This window comes from Notolabrus celidotus, chromosome 10 (genome assembly GCF_009762535.1).
Source record: "Notolabrus celidotus isolate fNotCel1 chromosome 10, fNotCel1.pri, whole genome shotgun sequence".
NCBI lineage: Eukaryota > Metazoa > Chordata > Actinopteri > Labriformes > Labridae > Notolabrus > Notolabrus celidotus.
In genome coordinates this window covers 22,768,951-22,786,027 of record NC_048281.1, presented here as the reverse complement: position 1 = coordinate 22,786,027, position 17,077 = coordinate 22,768,951, and the positions used below count along the sequence as shown (strand labels likewise).

The 17,077-nt window shown below is 39.1% G+C and overlaps 2 protein-coding genes across 2 annotated transcripts; both read right to left on the bottom strand.

The window, feature by feature from the left end:
• Positions 1-4,666: 4,666 nt before the first annotated feature.
• On the bottom strand, positions 4,667-5,608 carry LOC117820310 (olfactory receptor 6B1-like). The gene has a single exon (XM_034694038.1). The coding sequence runs from the start codon at positions 5,606-5,608 to the stop codon at positions 4,667-4,669; it is 942 nt and encodes a 313-aa protein (XP_034549929.1).
• Positions 5,609-12,736: 7,128 nt separating this feature from the next.
• Positions 12,737-13,675, bottom strand: LOC117820308 (olfactory receptor 11A1-like). Its single transcript, XM_034694036.1, has one exon. It carries the CDS (start codon positions 13,673-13,675, stop codon positions 12,737-12,739), a length of 939 nt encoding a protein of 312 aa, XP_034549927.1.
• Between the last annotated feature and the right edge of the window lie 3,402 nt (positions 13,676-17,077).

Sequence of the window (17,077 nt, the reverse complement as noted above, 5' to 3'; positions counted from 1 at the left end):
TGAATGTCATTAATTCTTTTGCTTGTCAGAGCCCCCGTGGTGAGAGCTTTTTAGACTCTGATCCGGACTACAGTCCTGAGCAAAGCACCTCATCGGGTCAGAGGGGACAGGCCCGAGGTTGAGCAAGAGGGGCAGTCAGTAGAGTCAGGGGAAGTAGAGGCAGGGGACGGGGAGTGCATGCCGGGGAAATGTACGCGCAAGGAGGCGGGCAGAACGGCAGGATGGGGTTTGATTGGTTTAAAATTTTGGGACCCAAAAACGGTGATTGGTTGGTGTTTTCCCAGGTGTACTCCGGCTGTAGCTTTTTTCAGTCTTTTTTAAGAACACATTATGTATTGATTGCCATCGGGACATAAAGATCATTTTAACCAGTATAACAAAAAGTGTATATAAATCTGACTACCAACCCAAGCTTTAAGTGATGACTGAAAAGGCAGAAGCAAAATGCTTATGTAAGCCTAGTCTACATTTTCTATCTAATTAAGCTAACAGCTTCCAAAGTGTAAAGAAAACAACAAAAAGAAAACAAAAACAAGTAAATCCTGAACACTTATAGACTTCAAAAACTGATTTGGAAACTATCTTTATAAAAACCAAAAGTGAATCACAAGCTTTTAAATGTATACTGGCATCACTCTGCAATTTAACCCCAAATTATATTAGATAAAATATTTTTTTTCCTATTTTCTACAAATTTTCTTCCTCACTCATTTAGGGTGCAAGTAGCGCCCCCAATGGATGGCCGGCGCCCCTAGCATTTGCCTATACTGCCTATGCCAAGGGCCGGCCCTGGTCCTACATTTGCTAGAAATATAAACACTGCCCTTATTCCTTTATCTACGGTGTCCCTGAAGGAAAAAACAAATTTACAAAAGATGAAACACTTTTACAAAGTTGGAGACAAATTTACATTTTGGAAAACAAATTTACTTTCAAGAAAACAAATTTACAAAATCAAAACACTTTTACCAAGGCCAAAATGAATGATATTCTGTATCTCTCAGTCCTGCAGCGCTAGATCAATGTCAATGGACATTAGAAGAAAAGGTTAAAAACTTTGAGATAGGCGATAAAAAGTTGAGTCGGACAGGTTGACTCTCTGTTACCCCACTACCATGGACTCCAGAAGAAACAAGAGTAGATTCAAACCTGTTGAGGAAGGGGAAAGACAGTCACATAGAAACAGGTAAATGAACGGATGATTCTGAGCCAGTCACTTGAGAGAGAGAGAGTTCATTATTGGATAATAGAGGAATTCTACATTGGAATTCAGGGGATAAATACGGTGGCTCTGAAGGACAAAACAAATTTACAAAAGATGAAACACTTTTACAAAGTTGGAGATAAATTTACATTTAAGAAAACAAAATTACCAAATCAAACAAAATTCTTAAATATTTGAAGCTTTCTAAACTTAGTCTTAACATATAATTCAAGATCAATTTGGTTAGTTATCACCCTTCTTGTGAAAGCAACTACCTTTGTCTTTGCAACAGAAAATCTAAATCCCCATTCCAGCACCCATGCTTCCACTTCCTCCATTCCAGATGCTACAATGGCGAATTGTTGCCCTCTAATGCCTGTTAATGATGCTGAGTCCGACCAGTAAGAAGTAAAGAATCAGGATTTAATGGGCCTCATTCACCAACATCTTCTGAAGATTTGTCTTAAATTTATTCTGAAGAAGGTTTCAAGAGAAGTCTACGTCAGATTCTTAAACAGTAAGTCTGAAGCTTGTGTTTGATGTTCCCAATTAACATAGGTGTACTCCTCTTAAATGCCCATATACGGGCATGACACTTAAGTGCAACACAGAAATCACACAGGCGAGCAAATCAAATCATAAACGATTGCCCACTGGACTCCAGGTTATAAAGATAATTTAGTTATTCTGAATCAGAGCCAGAGCTGCTGGAAGTGAAACACAAACAACATGATTTTCTTTAATTATATTTTGTAGCTTCAGTAGTTATAAACAAATGTATTTGCTGATATCACTTGTTCAAAGAGTGCCATAATAAAAAATGACGCAATGTAACCAGAAAGTAACGCACATCAGATAACCTTAAATAACAAGAGTTTGATTCCAAATCTGAGACAGACGACAATCATCTCAGCTTCCTGTAAAATTATTAATACGATTTGACAGGGATTTTGATATGTGATGGATTATTCATCAAAAACCTGTTTATAAATGTAGCTAATTTATTGGTGGGAATTTAACTAAATCAAATATATGTATTTAAACTGTAGCCTGTATCATTGTCTCATGTAATCTTGTGAATCAATTAGTTAAATGTTGTTTAATGTTTGTACGTCTTCGATTTTGGCAGTAGAGTTAATTCCGATCTGATTCCAGTATTTTAAAAATTCTTCCCATAGTCATAATTGACATTTTGCAGTTTAGACCAAACATAAATATCATTTCAGTAAATTTAATTGATTAATTTCATTTCTAAATCATGTATTTCTGAAAGTATTTTAATTATATAAAGTGTTCTTGGGTTTTGTTCTTAGCGCAGCAGAAGGACCGGAGGATTCGAAGAAGCTCCTTTTCTTAGAAGGACCAGGGACTTGGTCAGACAAAGGGCACGGCAGGGAGCTGACCATTTTTGTAAACAACTTTATAACCCCAAAATGGACCCGAAGCCATTAAAGTGAAAGTTCAACCACCATATCTGATAATTAACTGCAGGGTAATCTCTCCACAGACAGGAGGTGGGGATGTTCTCATGCTCTGGAAGGTGTTCTCTGTCCAGAAACCCCATCTCCCTTTTTCTTAATCTTTTTCCAGATGTGTGGAATGTCATGCCTCCTTCACCAAATGGACCTATACAGTGGATAGCAAAAGTCCACATACCCCTGTTAAAATGCCAGGTTTTGTGATGTAAAAAAAATGAGACCAAGAAAAATCATGTCATAACTTTTTCCACCTTTAATGTGACCTATTACGTGCACAATTCAATTAAAAAAAATAGAAATATTGTAGGGGGAAGAATAAAAAAAACAAAACTAAAATGATGTGGTTGCATAAGTGTACACACCCTTTAACTAATAATTGTTTGAAGCACAGTTTGATTTTATTACAGCACTCCGTTTTTTTGGTAGGAGTCTATTAGCATGGCACATCTTGACGTGGTGATATTTGCTCACTCTTCTTTACAAAAAAGTTCCAAATCCATCAGATAGTGAGGATATCTCCTGTGCACAGCCCTCTTCAGACCACCCAACAGAAATTAACAAGAAACTGCAAACATATCCACAGAACAGAACCAAACTCAAGAAAACAGAACCAGAACTGGACTCAAGAAAACAGAACCAGAACTGGACTCAAGCAACCAGAACCAGAACCAAACTCAAGCAAACAGAACCAGAACCAACTCAAGCAAACAGAACCAGAACCAAGTCAAGCAAACAGAACCAGAGCCAAACTCAAGCAAACAGAACCAGAACCAGAACCAAACTCAAGCAAACAGAACCAGAACCAAACTTAAGCAAACAGAACCACAACCAACTCAAGCAAACAGAACCACAACCAACTCAAGCAAACAGAACCAGAACCAAACTCAAGCAAACAGAAACAGAACCAAACTGGCATGTCAGGTGTGATGTGATACTCTGTTGTGTTAGCCTATACTTTAAAAAAAAATTACACACCGGAATAGAACATCTGGATGAAACGTTAATGTTAGTGGTTTAAATAGAAATGATTGGTAGAGACAGAAAAGATGATTAAATGATCTTCATTCATTTGTATGCACACAAACCTGTCTGGATTTGCATACAAGTGTGTATGGATAATAGAACAACACAGCACATTTAATGTATAAAATAAACTTCTAATAATATGGAACTTCATGTAAAATAAATTGGATTTTATTTTCAATCCATGGAACACTCCACACATATATTTTAATGTTATTAATTCAAAACATGAGAGACTTGACTGGGACTTGAAAAAATTAATTGTGCCCATTTATGTTTTATGTTTTATATTTATGTTGCCCCCTATCTCCTTCTACTGCATGACTCAATCCATCCTCCTGTACTGCTCCACCTGCTTCTACAACATGCTATCTGTTAAAAACAAGGCCAAACTAACACGCATAACTACCACAGTTTCTAAAATAATCAGTCTCCCCACACCAAACCTCACAGTCTTAAACCACAGGGCCATCGTATGCATTGCAACCTCAATAGAACAGGACATCACACATCAACACCCACCTCATCCCACTCCCTTCAGGACGCAGGTACAGAGCATTGAGGTACAGTAGGGCTCGCCTCAGCAAGAGCCTGATCCCTGCTGTAATAGCGAGCCTGAACAAAAGGCCTCGCTGAATTATACAACTCTGTCTGAGTGTTGATGTCTTTGTGGATAGTTTTTTTGAGTTTACAGTGTATGTTCTTGTTATTGTCTATGTCTGTGGAAATGCAGAAAGGTGCTGTGGAAAAGAATTTCCCCAAGGGGACAATAAAGTCCAAAGTCTAAAAGTCATTTCTACACTGAAAAGACAAGTGGTATTTATAAGTAATTTTACAGGACATGCAACATAAGGACAAATATAAAAATAATAATATATACAGTATATTTTTTACGATGGCAGTCATGATAAAAACAATAATAATAATAATAATAATAATAATAATAAAACCATGTTTTCTTTTAGATAATACATCTATAATTTCTGTCAAACACAAATCCTTTACATGAATCTTTTATCTTAGGTAGCTTGAATCCATAAATAAAGGGGGTGACAATTGGTTGACAAATGAGTAAATACACTGATAAAACAACGCGCACTTTATCTGGTATGAAGGCCACAACAAACCGAGAATCAACAAAATGGAAAATGCAGCCAATGAACATGTTTGACAGTGAGACAATCTGCGGAGTGCAGGTGGTTATAGCTTTTTGCCTGTTTTCCTTAGAGGTATCCAGACAAACAGACAAAATCTTAATGTAAGAGACTGCAGTGAGACTGAAAGGTATAACAACAGTCATAAAGGCAAAGATCAGGTCAGAAATGCTGTTAAATAATGATTCTGAACATGCATGCTGAATTATTAAGTGGAAGTCACAAAACACTTTGTTAATGACATTTCCACAAAATTTCATACGGAAGGTGAATGAAAATGTGATTATTAAGTTAAAAAATGAATACAACCATATGACAAGAATGATCACAAACACTCTCCCTGTGTTCATTATGACATTGTAGTGTAAGGGATGACAGATAGCAACATATCTATCATAGGCCATGGCTGCCAGATTACAAAACTCCACAGATGCAGATATGTAGAGGTAGGACATCTGCAGAAAACACCAAGGCAACATCACTTCATGTGTATCTGAAAACATCTGTGAAAGCATAAGAGGGTACAATGATGTGCTGCCAGCAATTTCATTCACAAATAAATTACACAATAGTATATACATTGGTTCATGCAACCGTCTGTCCACATAGATAACCACAATAAGAAGTATATTTGCAATACATATAAAGAGGTACCATAACAGCACAATGATGAAATACAGATATTTTAACTCTCCAATGTTGCCATATGCAGCCAGCACGAAAGACCATATTTCAGTGGAGTTTTCCATTTTTTCCATGCCTCAGAGTGAAACATAAATTAGCAACCAAAACAATTCAGTTAAAATGTTGTCAATTATCCTCTTTCATGACGCCTAATTCCAGATTTTTTAAAAATATTGATGAAGGGCTGGCAGACAAATTGAGAGATTATTCTTGGCTACTAGAAAAATCCAAGATGATAGAAACAAATGTCCACAAAGAAGTTTCTCCTAAGTTACCTCATGTATTTATCTAACAAGCAAAATCTCACAGACATGGGTCACTGCAAACAAGTGTGTAACAGCACAAGTGTGTTACACATTATAGTCAGAATAAGAAAGCTGCTTTTAGTCATTAGGAAAAATGTCAAGATGTAAATATCAGTAATCCAAAAAAAACATTAAGCATGAGTGGATATTAATTGAAGTTCTCATTTTACACATATGCAAATATAACTGGTGTCTTACAGATATGGAAGCCTCCTGATGGCTTTGTCTGCCCTCCAAACTGAACAAAGCAAAAGCCTTCACTTAACTTTATGGCCAGATCTCAGTCTCCACCCAAAGGCTAATCCCTTAATCCTTACAGACGTAACTGACATTATACATGTTGTGCTTGAGTCCCACATGGAATGAAAATGGAATTGGGCACATCAATGATTCATCACAAGTTGCTTGGAAACAAGGAATCACCATTGTAAAGAGAGAAAATCATACAACCAGTTTGTTTTGGTGTTTTTGATAAATCAGACTTAAGGTGCATTTTGACCAAGAGTTCCGGGGTCTTTTAGCCCCCAGAACTACTTTCCCCGGAACTAAAGGCATCTTTCCACCGCAGGAACTTTACCCCTGAACTAGGGACTTTACCCCTGAACTGAACCTGAACTCTTGGTCGAAATGCACTTTAAAAGGTTCTTGTGCCCCCATTGTTGTCTGCGTTTCGACTGCAGGCTGAAGTCCTGGGTAGATTGTTCAAATCAGGCCAGTGAAATATAAAAATATATATATTAAATAATATATTGAAATCTTAATTATAAACTAAATAGTATGCATTCCCAGGAACTCCCTCTGTGTTTCAACAACTATGTAAACCCCACAAACACTGTTATGTTCATCCGAAAGTCCAAGGACCTATGAAAAGTACTACTCCCCAAGCAGGGGGGAGATTATCTACCCCTGAACTAAATTTAGACCCTGGTTCCTCCGGTCAAAAGGCATGTAGCTCAGGGGTAAAGTCTCTAGTTCCGGGGTAAAGTTCCTGCGGTGGAAAAATGCCTTAAGGTGCATTTCGACCAAGAGTTCTTGGGTCTTTAAGCCCCCAAAGGTATCAACCATAGACATATTCTTTATATGTCTTATATGTCTATGTGTCTATGGTTGTAATACCTGCTGGTCCTTCTTCTTCTGTGGTGTCATCTGTGATGAATGGCCTCCATCTTTGACTTACTGCCCTCTACTGGTCTGGTGTTGTAGTGCATTTATTTATTTTTTCCTCCATATGTCACTGGTCTGATTGGCACAATCTACACGGGTCTCATTTGCACACACACACGCACGCACGCACGCACGCACGCACGCACACACACACACACACACACACACACACACAGAGGAGGGAGGGAGGGAGGGAGGGAGAGAGAATTTACTTGAATACATGCGTAACGTGATGTTGATTGATTATGGAAGAGGGCAGATAGGTAGAGGCACAAAAGAGAGATCGCAAATATTTCCCACCACCTGATGTTATTTAATAACTTGTCACCCGAATGCATGGTCTAATAATCAATTAACATGCACATTAAAATGAGAACTAATCAGAATCAGAAAGAATCAGAATCAGAAAGAACTTTAATCACAATGTATCTCAAGAATACAAAGAATTTGACTCCGGTCATATCTGGGCCATCACACAGCTTCACCAATCTCTGTCTTAAGCAGCAAGCTGATTTCGGAATGTCAAGAAAAAGGGAATCTGCTTACTCAAAAGGACTGGGCCTGTATCATTCTTCTTTAGAAGTTTTTTTTTTTAAGTTATATTTTTTGGGGCTTTTTCACTTGTATTCGACAGGACAGCTGAAGAGAGACAGGAAATGTGGAGAGTAGAGAGCAGGGGAAGACATGCAGGAAATGGTCACAGCTGGGAATCGAACCGGTGACCCCTGCGACGAGGACTGCAGCCTCTGTATGTGGGGTGCTTAGACCTCTAGGCCACCAGTGCCACTCTTTAGTAGTTTTTACAGTTTTTCTCGGTGGTTTACACACATTTTCTGAAAGCATGCCTCATACTCTCAGAACTCTACACACAAATCAAAAAAACACACACACAATGGGCAAAACCCCTCAGTTCTCCTGCATAATGAAACTTTGCATTTAAAACAATGTTATTTCTTCTCAAAATAGTATTTTGTTTTCAAATGACACACACAAACCACCATATGAATAGACGTTTATAAGAACCAGTTGAACACTGATGTGCTCAATGTAAAACACTATGATGAATGGAGAACACTTCTTCTCCAGAACAGTTGCACACACAGTGGTCTACATACAAAACAACAGAATAATTTACTGTATACAGTTACAGTAAAAAAATAAATATTATGCTGCATCCTCTCTTCTGTTGCGGCCTAGCCACAGCACCTCATTCACATCACAAGCAATGTTTTCCCTGGCCAAGCAGTGGGGGAAATATAGTTCTGATAGCTAATTGTAAAACTGTGTGACAGGTGTTTGCCTGTGTGATAAGTCAGTGTGTATAGTAGGGCAATTAATTAACTTTAGATTTTGAATGACTGGGTGTTCCTTGTGAAAACAAGAGATTTTCTTCATGAAAATTGTGCCAAATGCAGAGAATTGTGTGTAGTGTTTTGAAAAAAGTGTGTTTTAGATCTGCAGTTTGAGTGTAAAGCAGGAATTGTGCTTGTCGTTTAGCAGAATTGGTTCAGGGGGTTGATGCATGGGTTACAAGTTTTGGTCATTGTGTCTCAAGTACCAATAATTGTGTGTAAACAATTGAGAAAAACTATAATGAAAATTTTCTGAGCTATAAAACCATTGCCTTTGGTGGGGTGAAAATTACATATTTACATATCATGGGCACTGGCCATCAGTGTCAGGTGGGAAAAAAACAAAGACACTGCTACTTGCATCAGGGCAGTTTGCGTCAGATGTAAGATAAGGCCCTAGATAAGATGTCTTAACTTTCATTGATAAGGTCATATAAACTGACTGATGTAACTTCAGTTTGTTGTGTTGCAATGTCCTGGAGACAGAAATACCAAGTAAACATAACAAAAGCATCAGGAGCATCATTAGTCCACTTTATCCCTTGACAGCCTTGGACATCATTAAACGCTTTGGGACTAGCAGAAATCTCCCTGTACACTGATGGATAGCTGCTGTTGTTAGTTTCTTGATGTAAAGGCCCAGGGAAATGAGAGCTTCCCTGTTTTTTCAGTGAGGTTGATGATTTGACATTACACATCTAGTATGAGTGTAATAGCTTCACAAAAAGCTAAGGATTTCCCTGTTGCCCCTTGACAAATGCAAAATAATGAAATTTGTTTAAAACAATTGCAAAATGAAAATGATTAACTACTGACTAAAAGAGATACATATAATGACAGTTAAGGTGGATATTTCTTAGAGACACACCATTATGTCGACCATGCGTGGGTCTCATATAAGCATTAAACATGGTTGAGAGATAGTGTCTTCACTCTATGTATCAAGACCCTCTCTCTATTCAGCCATGTAGGGGAGAATGGGGTTGGTTGTCACACTTTTTTACTGTTTTGATGATTGCTCATTATCAAAACATCTTTCAATAGTCATTCCTTCATTAAATTGAAGCTTAAGGTGTTGGCTTGAAATGTGTATCCCTCTTATTTTCCAACTCATTGTAAAAAAGAGGCAATTAACTATCAAAGACACTCTGACACATTGTGACAACCAACCCCATCACGGGGATAGTTGTCACACACTATGGGGTTGGTTGTCACACACTATGGGGTTGGTTGTCACACACTATGGGGTTGGTTGTCACACACTATGGGGTTGGTTGTCACAATGGTAATTCAATTGGAAAAATCTTAAAAAAGGCAAGAAGGCGGAACCAAATTTGAAAGTTTAATTGCACTGACAAGTGATAGGCCTACATAAGTTAATGCATTTTAACATAAAATGAGCAAGGACCATGAACAGGAAACACATCTTTAGGCCAGCCTATATAACAACATAAAGAACAAAACAAATAGGCTGAACAATAATGGCCGACTCAACTAGGCTACATGCAGTCACTGTCTGAGTTACAGTGATGGCAAATGTAGGGTCTGCGCAATTCAACTAATTTCACCATGCATGATTTTGCCAACATAGGGGTTGGTTGTTACATGTGACAACCAACTCCAAAGAGAATGTGAAGATCAACCCCAACTGGAATTTTTTGCTAGCATCAAGGCTAACAACCATCTAAAACCTACTAAGCTAGCTAATAAAAATCTGAACTATAGCTTTCCCCTCACACTTTGTAAGGGTAACACTTGTTTTGTTATAAACCCATCGTTTAAAAGCCTAGAAGAAAAATACTGAGGAACTGAATATTTACAATTAGACATGAAAAACACAAAAAGCACTCTCACCTCAAGTTCAGCTGTCTTACTCCAGAGAAGACTATGTAGATGAGCTCTGATCCTAATTCTGGAAATGTCCAGACCCCAATTTGAAAGACAGTGCCCTGTTGTGGCGAGATATAACGAGTGTGCCAACCAACTCGTGTGACAGCCAACCCCGTTCTCCCCTATTTCATGTGTACAGGGACCCTGTGTTAGGAGTGATAGGTATGTTAAGCCTCCTCTTCTTTTCATTTCTTTCCTCTTTATTTGAAGTGGTTCCTATGAGGAAAATAAGGAATGGGTTAAATCGTGTCTGGTTTGTCCGATTGCTTAAACACAACTTTCTGAAACACTATGTTCCCAGTAAAAAGGCTGGCTTGTGGCACTGGGAGTCTCTAAAAGTAGGGGGGGGTAGAGCATACAGTTATCAGGAACCTTCTACTTTGAAATCATCTGCCAGTCAGGGTACAAGAAGCTTTTAAGACAAGGCTTAAAATTTTCCTTTTTGATAAAGCTTATAATTGGGACTGAATCAGGCTTGGACTAGCATTCAGTAAAGCTGATAATGGCACTGGAGATAGCATGGCAGTGGATTGACAGTGATGATGGCCATGGAGACTCATTGTCTTATCCATTCAACATCAGTAGAAGAGCTCAAGCTAGGCATAGCAATATCATGGGACTTCCCAACATCTACTGGTTCAACAACTGGCTTAGTCCTGAGAACTTTGTCCAGTTTGTCAAATCAGGATAATGTGTCCTTCTCATCCCTGAACCTTCAGTTTTACCCATAAACACTGGTCATCAGAGGGGTTAAGGCCCAGCTCATACATGTGCTGACTCACAAGATTGTAAACTTCTGTGCTTTCTTGGATGTAAGAGGTGTCTGAGGAATATGCTCATTCAATGAGGCATCTGAACTACTCGCTGCTCCAAGTCAACCTACAAGTCATTTTTTTGTTGGATAACTGGCTCATGTTAGCAAGCAAATCTATGACCTGTTGACTCAAGGCCTGGCTCCGCTTGTATGACAGTTTGCATGTAGTTAAGTCTAATACAATCTGGCGTCAACACAGAGTGTTTTTTGTGGAAATAAACTGGGTGTTTTAACACCGTTTAGGAGCCTAACTTCCTGTCCCGCTAAATCTGTTCTGTGCTGATTGATGCACTATGCTTCGGCATCTAACAAAAATAGAAGTTTTGCTATCTGCTAGTGAGGGCTTCTGATTGCCAGCACTGAGACCAAGCAGAAACACAATCCAGTGGAGCCAGTGGAAGCACACACAATGCCTAGAGTCAAGCTCCGAAGCTGTGGTGGGGCAAAGATGGACCAAATACGGATCTGTTAGTCTGCCTAACATCCCTCACATTGGTTTGAGTGATTGAGGAGTCATTTCAATGAAACCAGCTCCCCATAAATGACTGATAATGACCATAGACTGTATAGAATATGGACGTAGGATCTGAAGAGCTGTTTTGAGGCCAATCGTTGGTGGCAGCCATATTGCTGCTGTCGAGCGATTTTGACGTAGAGAGGCGGGCTTTGAGCCTCCGAGCCAACAGCTACAGTGTTCCCGCAGGCAGCTGTGCCTCTCATTGGAAGACTCATAATCTCAATATCTTCGAAAATTGCAGCGTTAGAAAAAAAAGAATCCCCCGTACAGTGTGTGCTGATCAAGAAATGAGCTATCCAGACTACACTTGTCTTTTGTACCAGGCTGTAAACATGTTTATTTCTTCTGTAAAGATTGGCTTTTTCCCATTCATGTGTATGTGACTTCCGGTACTTCCGGAGCCAGCCTAGAGGAGAATTGCCTTTTGTAGCACTTCCGCATTGGACTCATATTTTGAGACCGGAGGTTGCCGCTTGATTATGACACAATGAGGGAGACAGCTGTTAAAATGTGGTGCTGCTAGCCTAGTGTGGTGTGCTAAGTATCCCAGAATGGGGATGAGAGAGAGAGAGTTGTCATTCATTGTTGTAACTGGAACAAACATTTGTAAAGTTTATTAAAAACACATTTGAACCACATTTGTCCAAGCATTTTCCTTTGTCTGAAATACGGGGCATTGTTTTGTAAAAAATGATTTCCAAATGATACAAAACATTGCTTGTTGATATACTTAATTACACAAATAACACTCAGCATGTATCCTATCATATATCTAAATAAAAATAATTAGTGTTAGTTTTGTCCAAAAGTGTACCACACTATTTTGCTTCAATTTTGTTTTTTACTTTTCTCACATTGTCATTGTCTCTTCTTTTCTTGGTGGCCTTATTCAGCATTCTTTTGTGCTACCATTTACATATCTGACTGCACCCTCTAATGAGATTAGTTGATTTCTAAAGACAGATTAAAAATGCAAGCTCAAACTGCCAGAAATATCTTGAGTTTTTGTCCATTTAAAGTACATAGTCCAAATAACAGAAGATTACTGTATGTATAGCTCATAATTATTTTTTAATACAGATTTTAAACCATATCTGTTGTCTCAGTTTAAAGCAAAGAAAGTCAATGTTGCTTTAAACACTCTTGCAAAATTAGAAAAGTAATTGTTTTCTATGAACAAGAAACCTTTTGCATGACTGCCTTATTTTTGGCAGCTTAAATCCATACATGAAAGGGGTGACAACTGGTTGGCAAACAAGGAGATACACAGAAAAAATGATACGCAATTTACCTGGCACTTGAGCAACTTTAAACCTGGAATCAACAAAATGGAAAATGCAGCCAATGAACAAGTTTGACACTGAGACAATCTGTGGTGTGCAGGTGTTTATGGCTTTTTGCTTGTTTTCTTGAGAGGTACTAAGACAAACAGCCAAAATCTTCATGTAAGAGATTGAAATTAGACTAAAAGGTATAACAATAGTCACAAAAGCAAAAATCAGGTCAGATATGTCACTACTAGTTGAAACTGAACATGCAAGTTTTATCACCAAGTGGTGGTCACAAAACACTTTGTCAATGATACGTCCACAAAATTTCAAACGGATAATGAATGAAAACGAGAATAGAAAACTAAAAATTGAATACATCCATATAACCACAATGATCATTACCACTCTACCTGTGTTCATTATGACATTGTAGCTTAAAGGATAGCAGATTGAGACATGCCTGTCATAGGCCATAGCTGCTAAACTGCAAAACTCAACAGATGCAGATGTGTAGATACAACACATCTGAAAAAAACACCATGGCAGGGTCACTTCATGGGTATCTAAAAACATTTGAGAGAGCAACAGAGGATACAATGATGTGCTTCCAACTATTTCGTTTACAGATAAATTACATAGTAATATATACATTGGTTCATGCAGCTTTCTGTCAACATAAATAACAACAATAAGGATTGTGTTTGCTGTACATATTGAGAGGTACCATAACAGTGTTATGCTGAAATACAGATATTTTAACTCTCCAATGTTACCATAGGCACCCAGCACAAAAGTCCAAATCTCAGTTGTGTTCTCCATTTCTTTCATATGTGATTTAACTGCACCTACGGCAAACAAAGAGGTTAGAAGCAAAACATATTCAGTGTAAGCCTTGTCTATTATCCCTTTAAATATCACCTCAGTTCAATACTTCACCTACAATATTAGTTTTTCGCAGGAAAATTGATTCTTCTTCCATGGCTGGTTTAAACATACAGAAAGTGCTGGGTAGGGAAAAAAATTGAGGAGAAAGGAACACAGGTTTTAATTCTATTTTCCAAAATTTGCTGACTTTGTCTATGCTTTATCTCAAACAACTGAGCAAATGCTCGAAGACAGATCCTACTACACAAGAGTTTCACTGCACTGAGGAAAACAACCAGCTGAAAAAACTGTGGACATTAATGAATAAAACATTGCTTATTTGGATTATGAAATAAAGGTGCATACAGAAAACAATATCTGAATACTGATTACTGAAATCTGATTTCTTCCTCTCATGTCATTTGGTAAGGGTCAATGCAGTTTCAAATGATGGAGGTATAAGTATTCAAAGAAAAACAATGAGCAATAATACATAAACTTGAATAAAAATTAATGCATGCATATATTAAGCTGACCTTATTCAGAATTAAGTTAAAATTTAGTCTTCACCCTGATATTTGATTACTTGCATTGTTAGGATTGCATTTTGTCTTCAAATGGAAGGCAACAAGAAATAAAAAGCCTTTCAAGAGGGCTATACAATTATGAGGTCAATTCAAATATTAATACAAATAACATGGGTTGTGCGATCACAGCTTTTTGTTTCCAGTAGTGAGTCAAGCAGCTGTGCTAGAGCAACCGAAGACGTTAAGTAGTAGTCTAGTCTGGGTGGAGCAAAACCATATCGCCATCTGGAGACAATTGAAAAAAGTTCTCAGAAGTAAGTAACAGACTAACTGACCTCACTACCATTAGACCATTGTTTGACCCAAATCTGTATCTATGCATCTACAGAAGGAGTGCCCAAACTTTTTTTGAACCCAGATCTATTTTCAAAGTTGCCACTCTGCCAAAATCTACATGTCCAATTTCAGTATTGCAAACACACATGGACATGGACACGCACAACAGCGTTGCCAGTCTGCATAGGGAGCCATAGCTAATACTTATTGTATACCTGGGTTTGTAATATACAGTATACATAACAAATAGAGAAGTAAACCAGATACAGGCACTTGAAGATAGTAAAGATAACTTGAGCAAACAACAAAGTAACCCTCCTCTGAGTGAAATCATAGACTGTATAAAATATGGACTTAGGATCCATGACATCACACATCTGTTTCTGAAGCGTTGTTTTGAGGCCAATCGGCGGCGGCAGCCATATTGCTGCTGTCGAGCGATTGTGACGCAAAGAGGCAGGCTTTGAGCCTCCTAGCCAACAGCTACAGTGTTCCTGCCTGTCAATCAAGTCATTGGAAGACTCGGAATCTCAATATCTTTGAAATTGCCTTGTTAGAAAAAACTCACCCCCCGTAGAGTGTGTGCTGAACGAGAAATGAGCTATCCAGACTACACTTGTCTTTTGTACCAGGCTGTAAACATGTTTATCTCTGCTGTAAAGATCGTCTTTTTTGAATTGGTGTGTATGTGGTTTCCGGTACTTCCGGAGCCACCCTCAAGCAGATCCTCGATGAACTGCAGTTTTTAGCACTTCTGCATTGGACTCATATTTTCAAACATCAGACATATTTGTGTTTTGACTGGGTAGCAAGCTCAATGACTTATCAATGGCAGCTATCCACTACCAGGTTCTGACAGGTTCAGGGCATGGCTGCCTCAGCTGCTTTGCTTGGCAACGTACCCAGTGTGCTGCCCCAGAGTAACAGAAGATCTATGGTTAGTATCTTTAATGGGACATGAAGACTTATAGTTAGTGACAGGCGGACAGATCGAGTTGACAGAGGGACCCTGACTGATAGATGATTCCAAAGGAGATGGGCCTGATGAATGAAGGTTCTACCTCACACACTGCTTCTAGAGACTTCAAAGACCAGGTGCACATGGACTTGCTGATTCATTGATTTTCGCTTGGTTGGAGATGTGAGAGCCTAGGAACGAGACTATAGTGTGTAACACACAAACCTGTTACTCATAAACCTGTTACTTGAAAGGGAGATGGTCTTCAGGCGTCTCCCAGCAAAGTAACATGGCATCCTATCTCCGACTCATGTAAAGGAGTATCAGACAGCCATCAGATCTGCCAACATGCTGTAGTACGGTCCCCTACCATAGTTGACCGACTCAATGAAAGTTCTTTGACATCTTTTCTTCTACACAAGTAAGAACGCTTCTAGAACTTTCCTATAGGAGTTCTACTGGTGCAAGCAGCTGTCAGCTGTCAGGCACAGCAGTAGCTCTGAGTTCAAGAAGTGGTGTCAGAAGAACCACCTTCACTTCCAGTCTGAGTTTAAAAATAAGAGTTCTCATCAAACTCAGGGAAATTGGCAACTAGAGCATGCAGGGGGAGTTTAGTATGTCAAGACAGGCGCCTCTCCTTGAGCTTTCTGTGGAGTGTAGTTGCTGGTGGAGGATGGTTGATTTTGCCACTATCTTTTGGGGGGGCAAATCACCTGTAACTCCAGTTCAAGGACCCCAGCCAGGTAAGGACTAGTATTCAGAGAGAGCGAAGGGGAGGGGGCATAAGGATAGGGTTGTCAATTAGCCTACTCACTTACTGTGCCTCCTCTTACTGACCCTGAGCAGGTGGTAAGCAGTGTGAGTCACCCTTAGCATCTGCAGGTAAGTCTGGGATGTGTGGATGACAGAGTCGTTAGGTTGGACAGCTAAGGGATGCTTTCCAACAGATAGGTCATTTTGACGACCAACTGTGTGTATATGTGTACACAGTGTACAAGCAAAGCCATGGGTAACAAGGTTTGCTGTTTGGTCTATTGTGTCAGAGCCCAATCAGAACAACGCACTGCCCAGAGTGGTCCTAACCTGCCTTGGCAAGAAAGCCATTAGAGAAGTAGGGACAGATAATTGGCAGATATCAGGGGACTTAAGAAATCCCTGACCCCTTAAGGTGCAACATGTTGACCAAGCCAAAGGCAGGGTTCTCACGCGTCCTGGAAAACCTGGAAAACCTGGAAATCAGTTGACCAGTTTTCCAGTACTGGAAAAAACCTGGAAAATGGGAGAAAAAGTCAAATGTCCCGGAAGATCACATATAGTCCTGGAAAATTATTCCAACATGGCTGCGTTTGACCTGACCCTATTAACAAAACACATCCCCATTCATTGAAAGTTGAGTCCACGCTGTGCTGGAAAAGACAGCGACACTGCACAACTTTTTTCACATCTTTTCTCCTTCACTTCATAATCATGCATTCACAGAAAACGGGGGTATATTGTTTATGTTTTATGGTACATTTGGCTCAATTACCGTAGTCT

Excerpts from the sequence above, each read along its gene's own strand:
- LOC117820310 (XM_034694038.1), bottom strand. The coding sequence starts at position 5,608 with ATGGAAAACTCCACTGAAATATGGTCTTTCGTGCTGGCTGCATATGGC.
- LOC117820308 (XM_034694036.1), bottom strand. The coding sequence starts at position 13,675 with ATGGAGAACACAACTGAGATTTGGACTTTTGTGCTGGGTGCCTATGGT.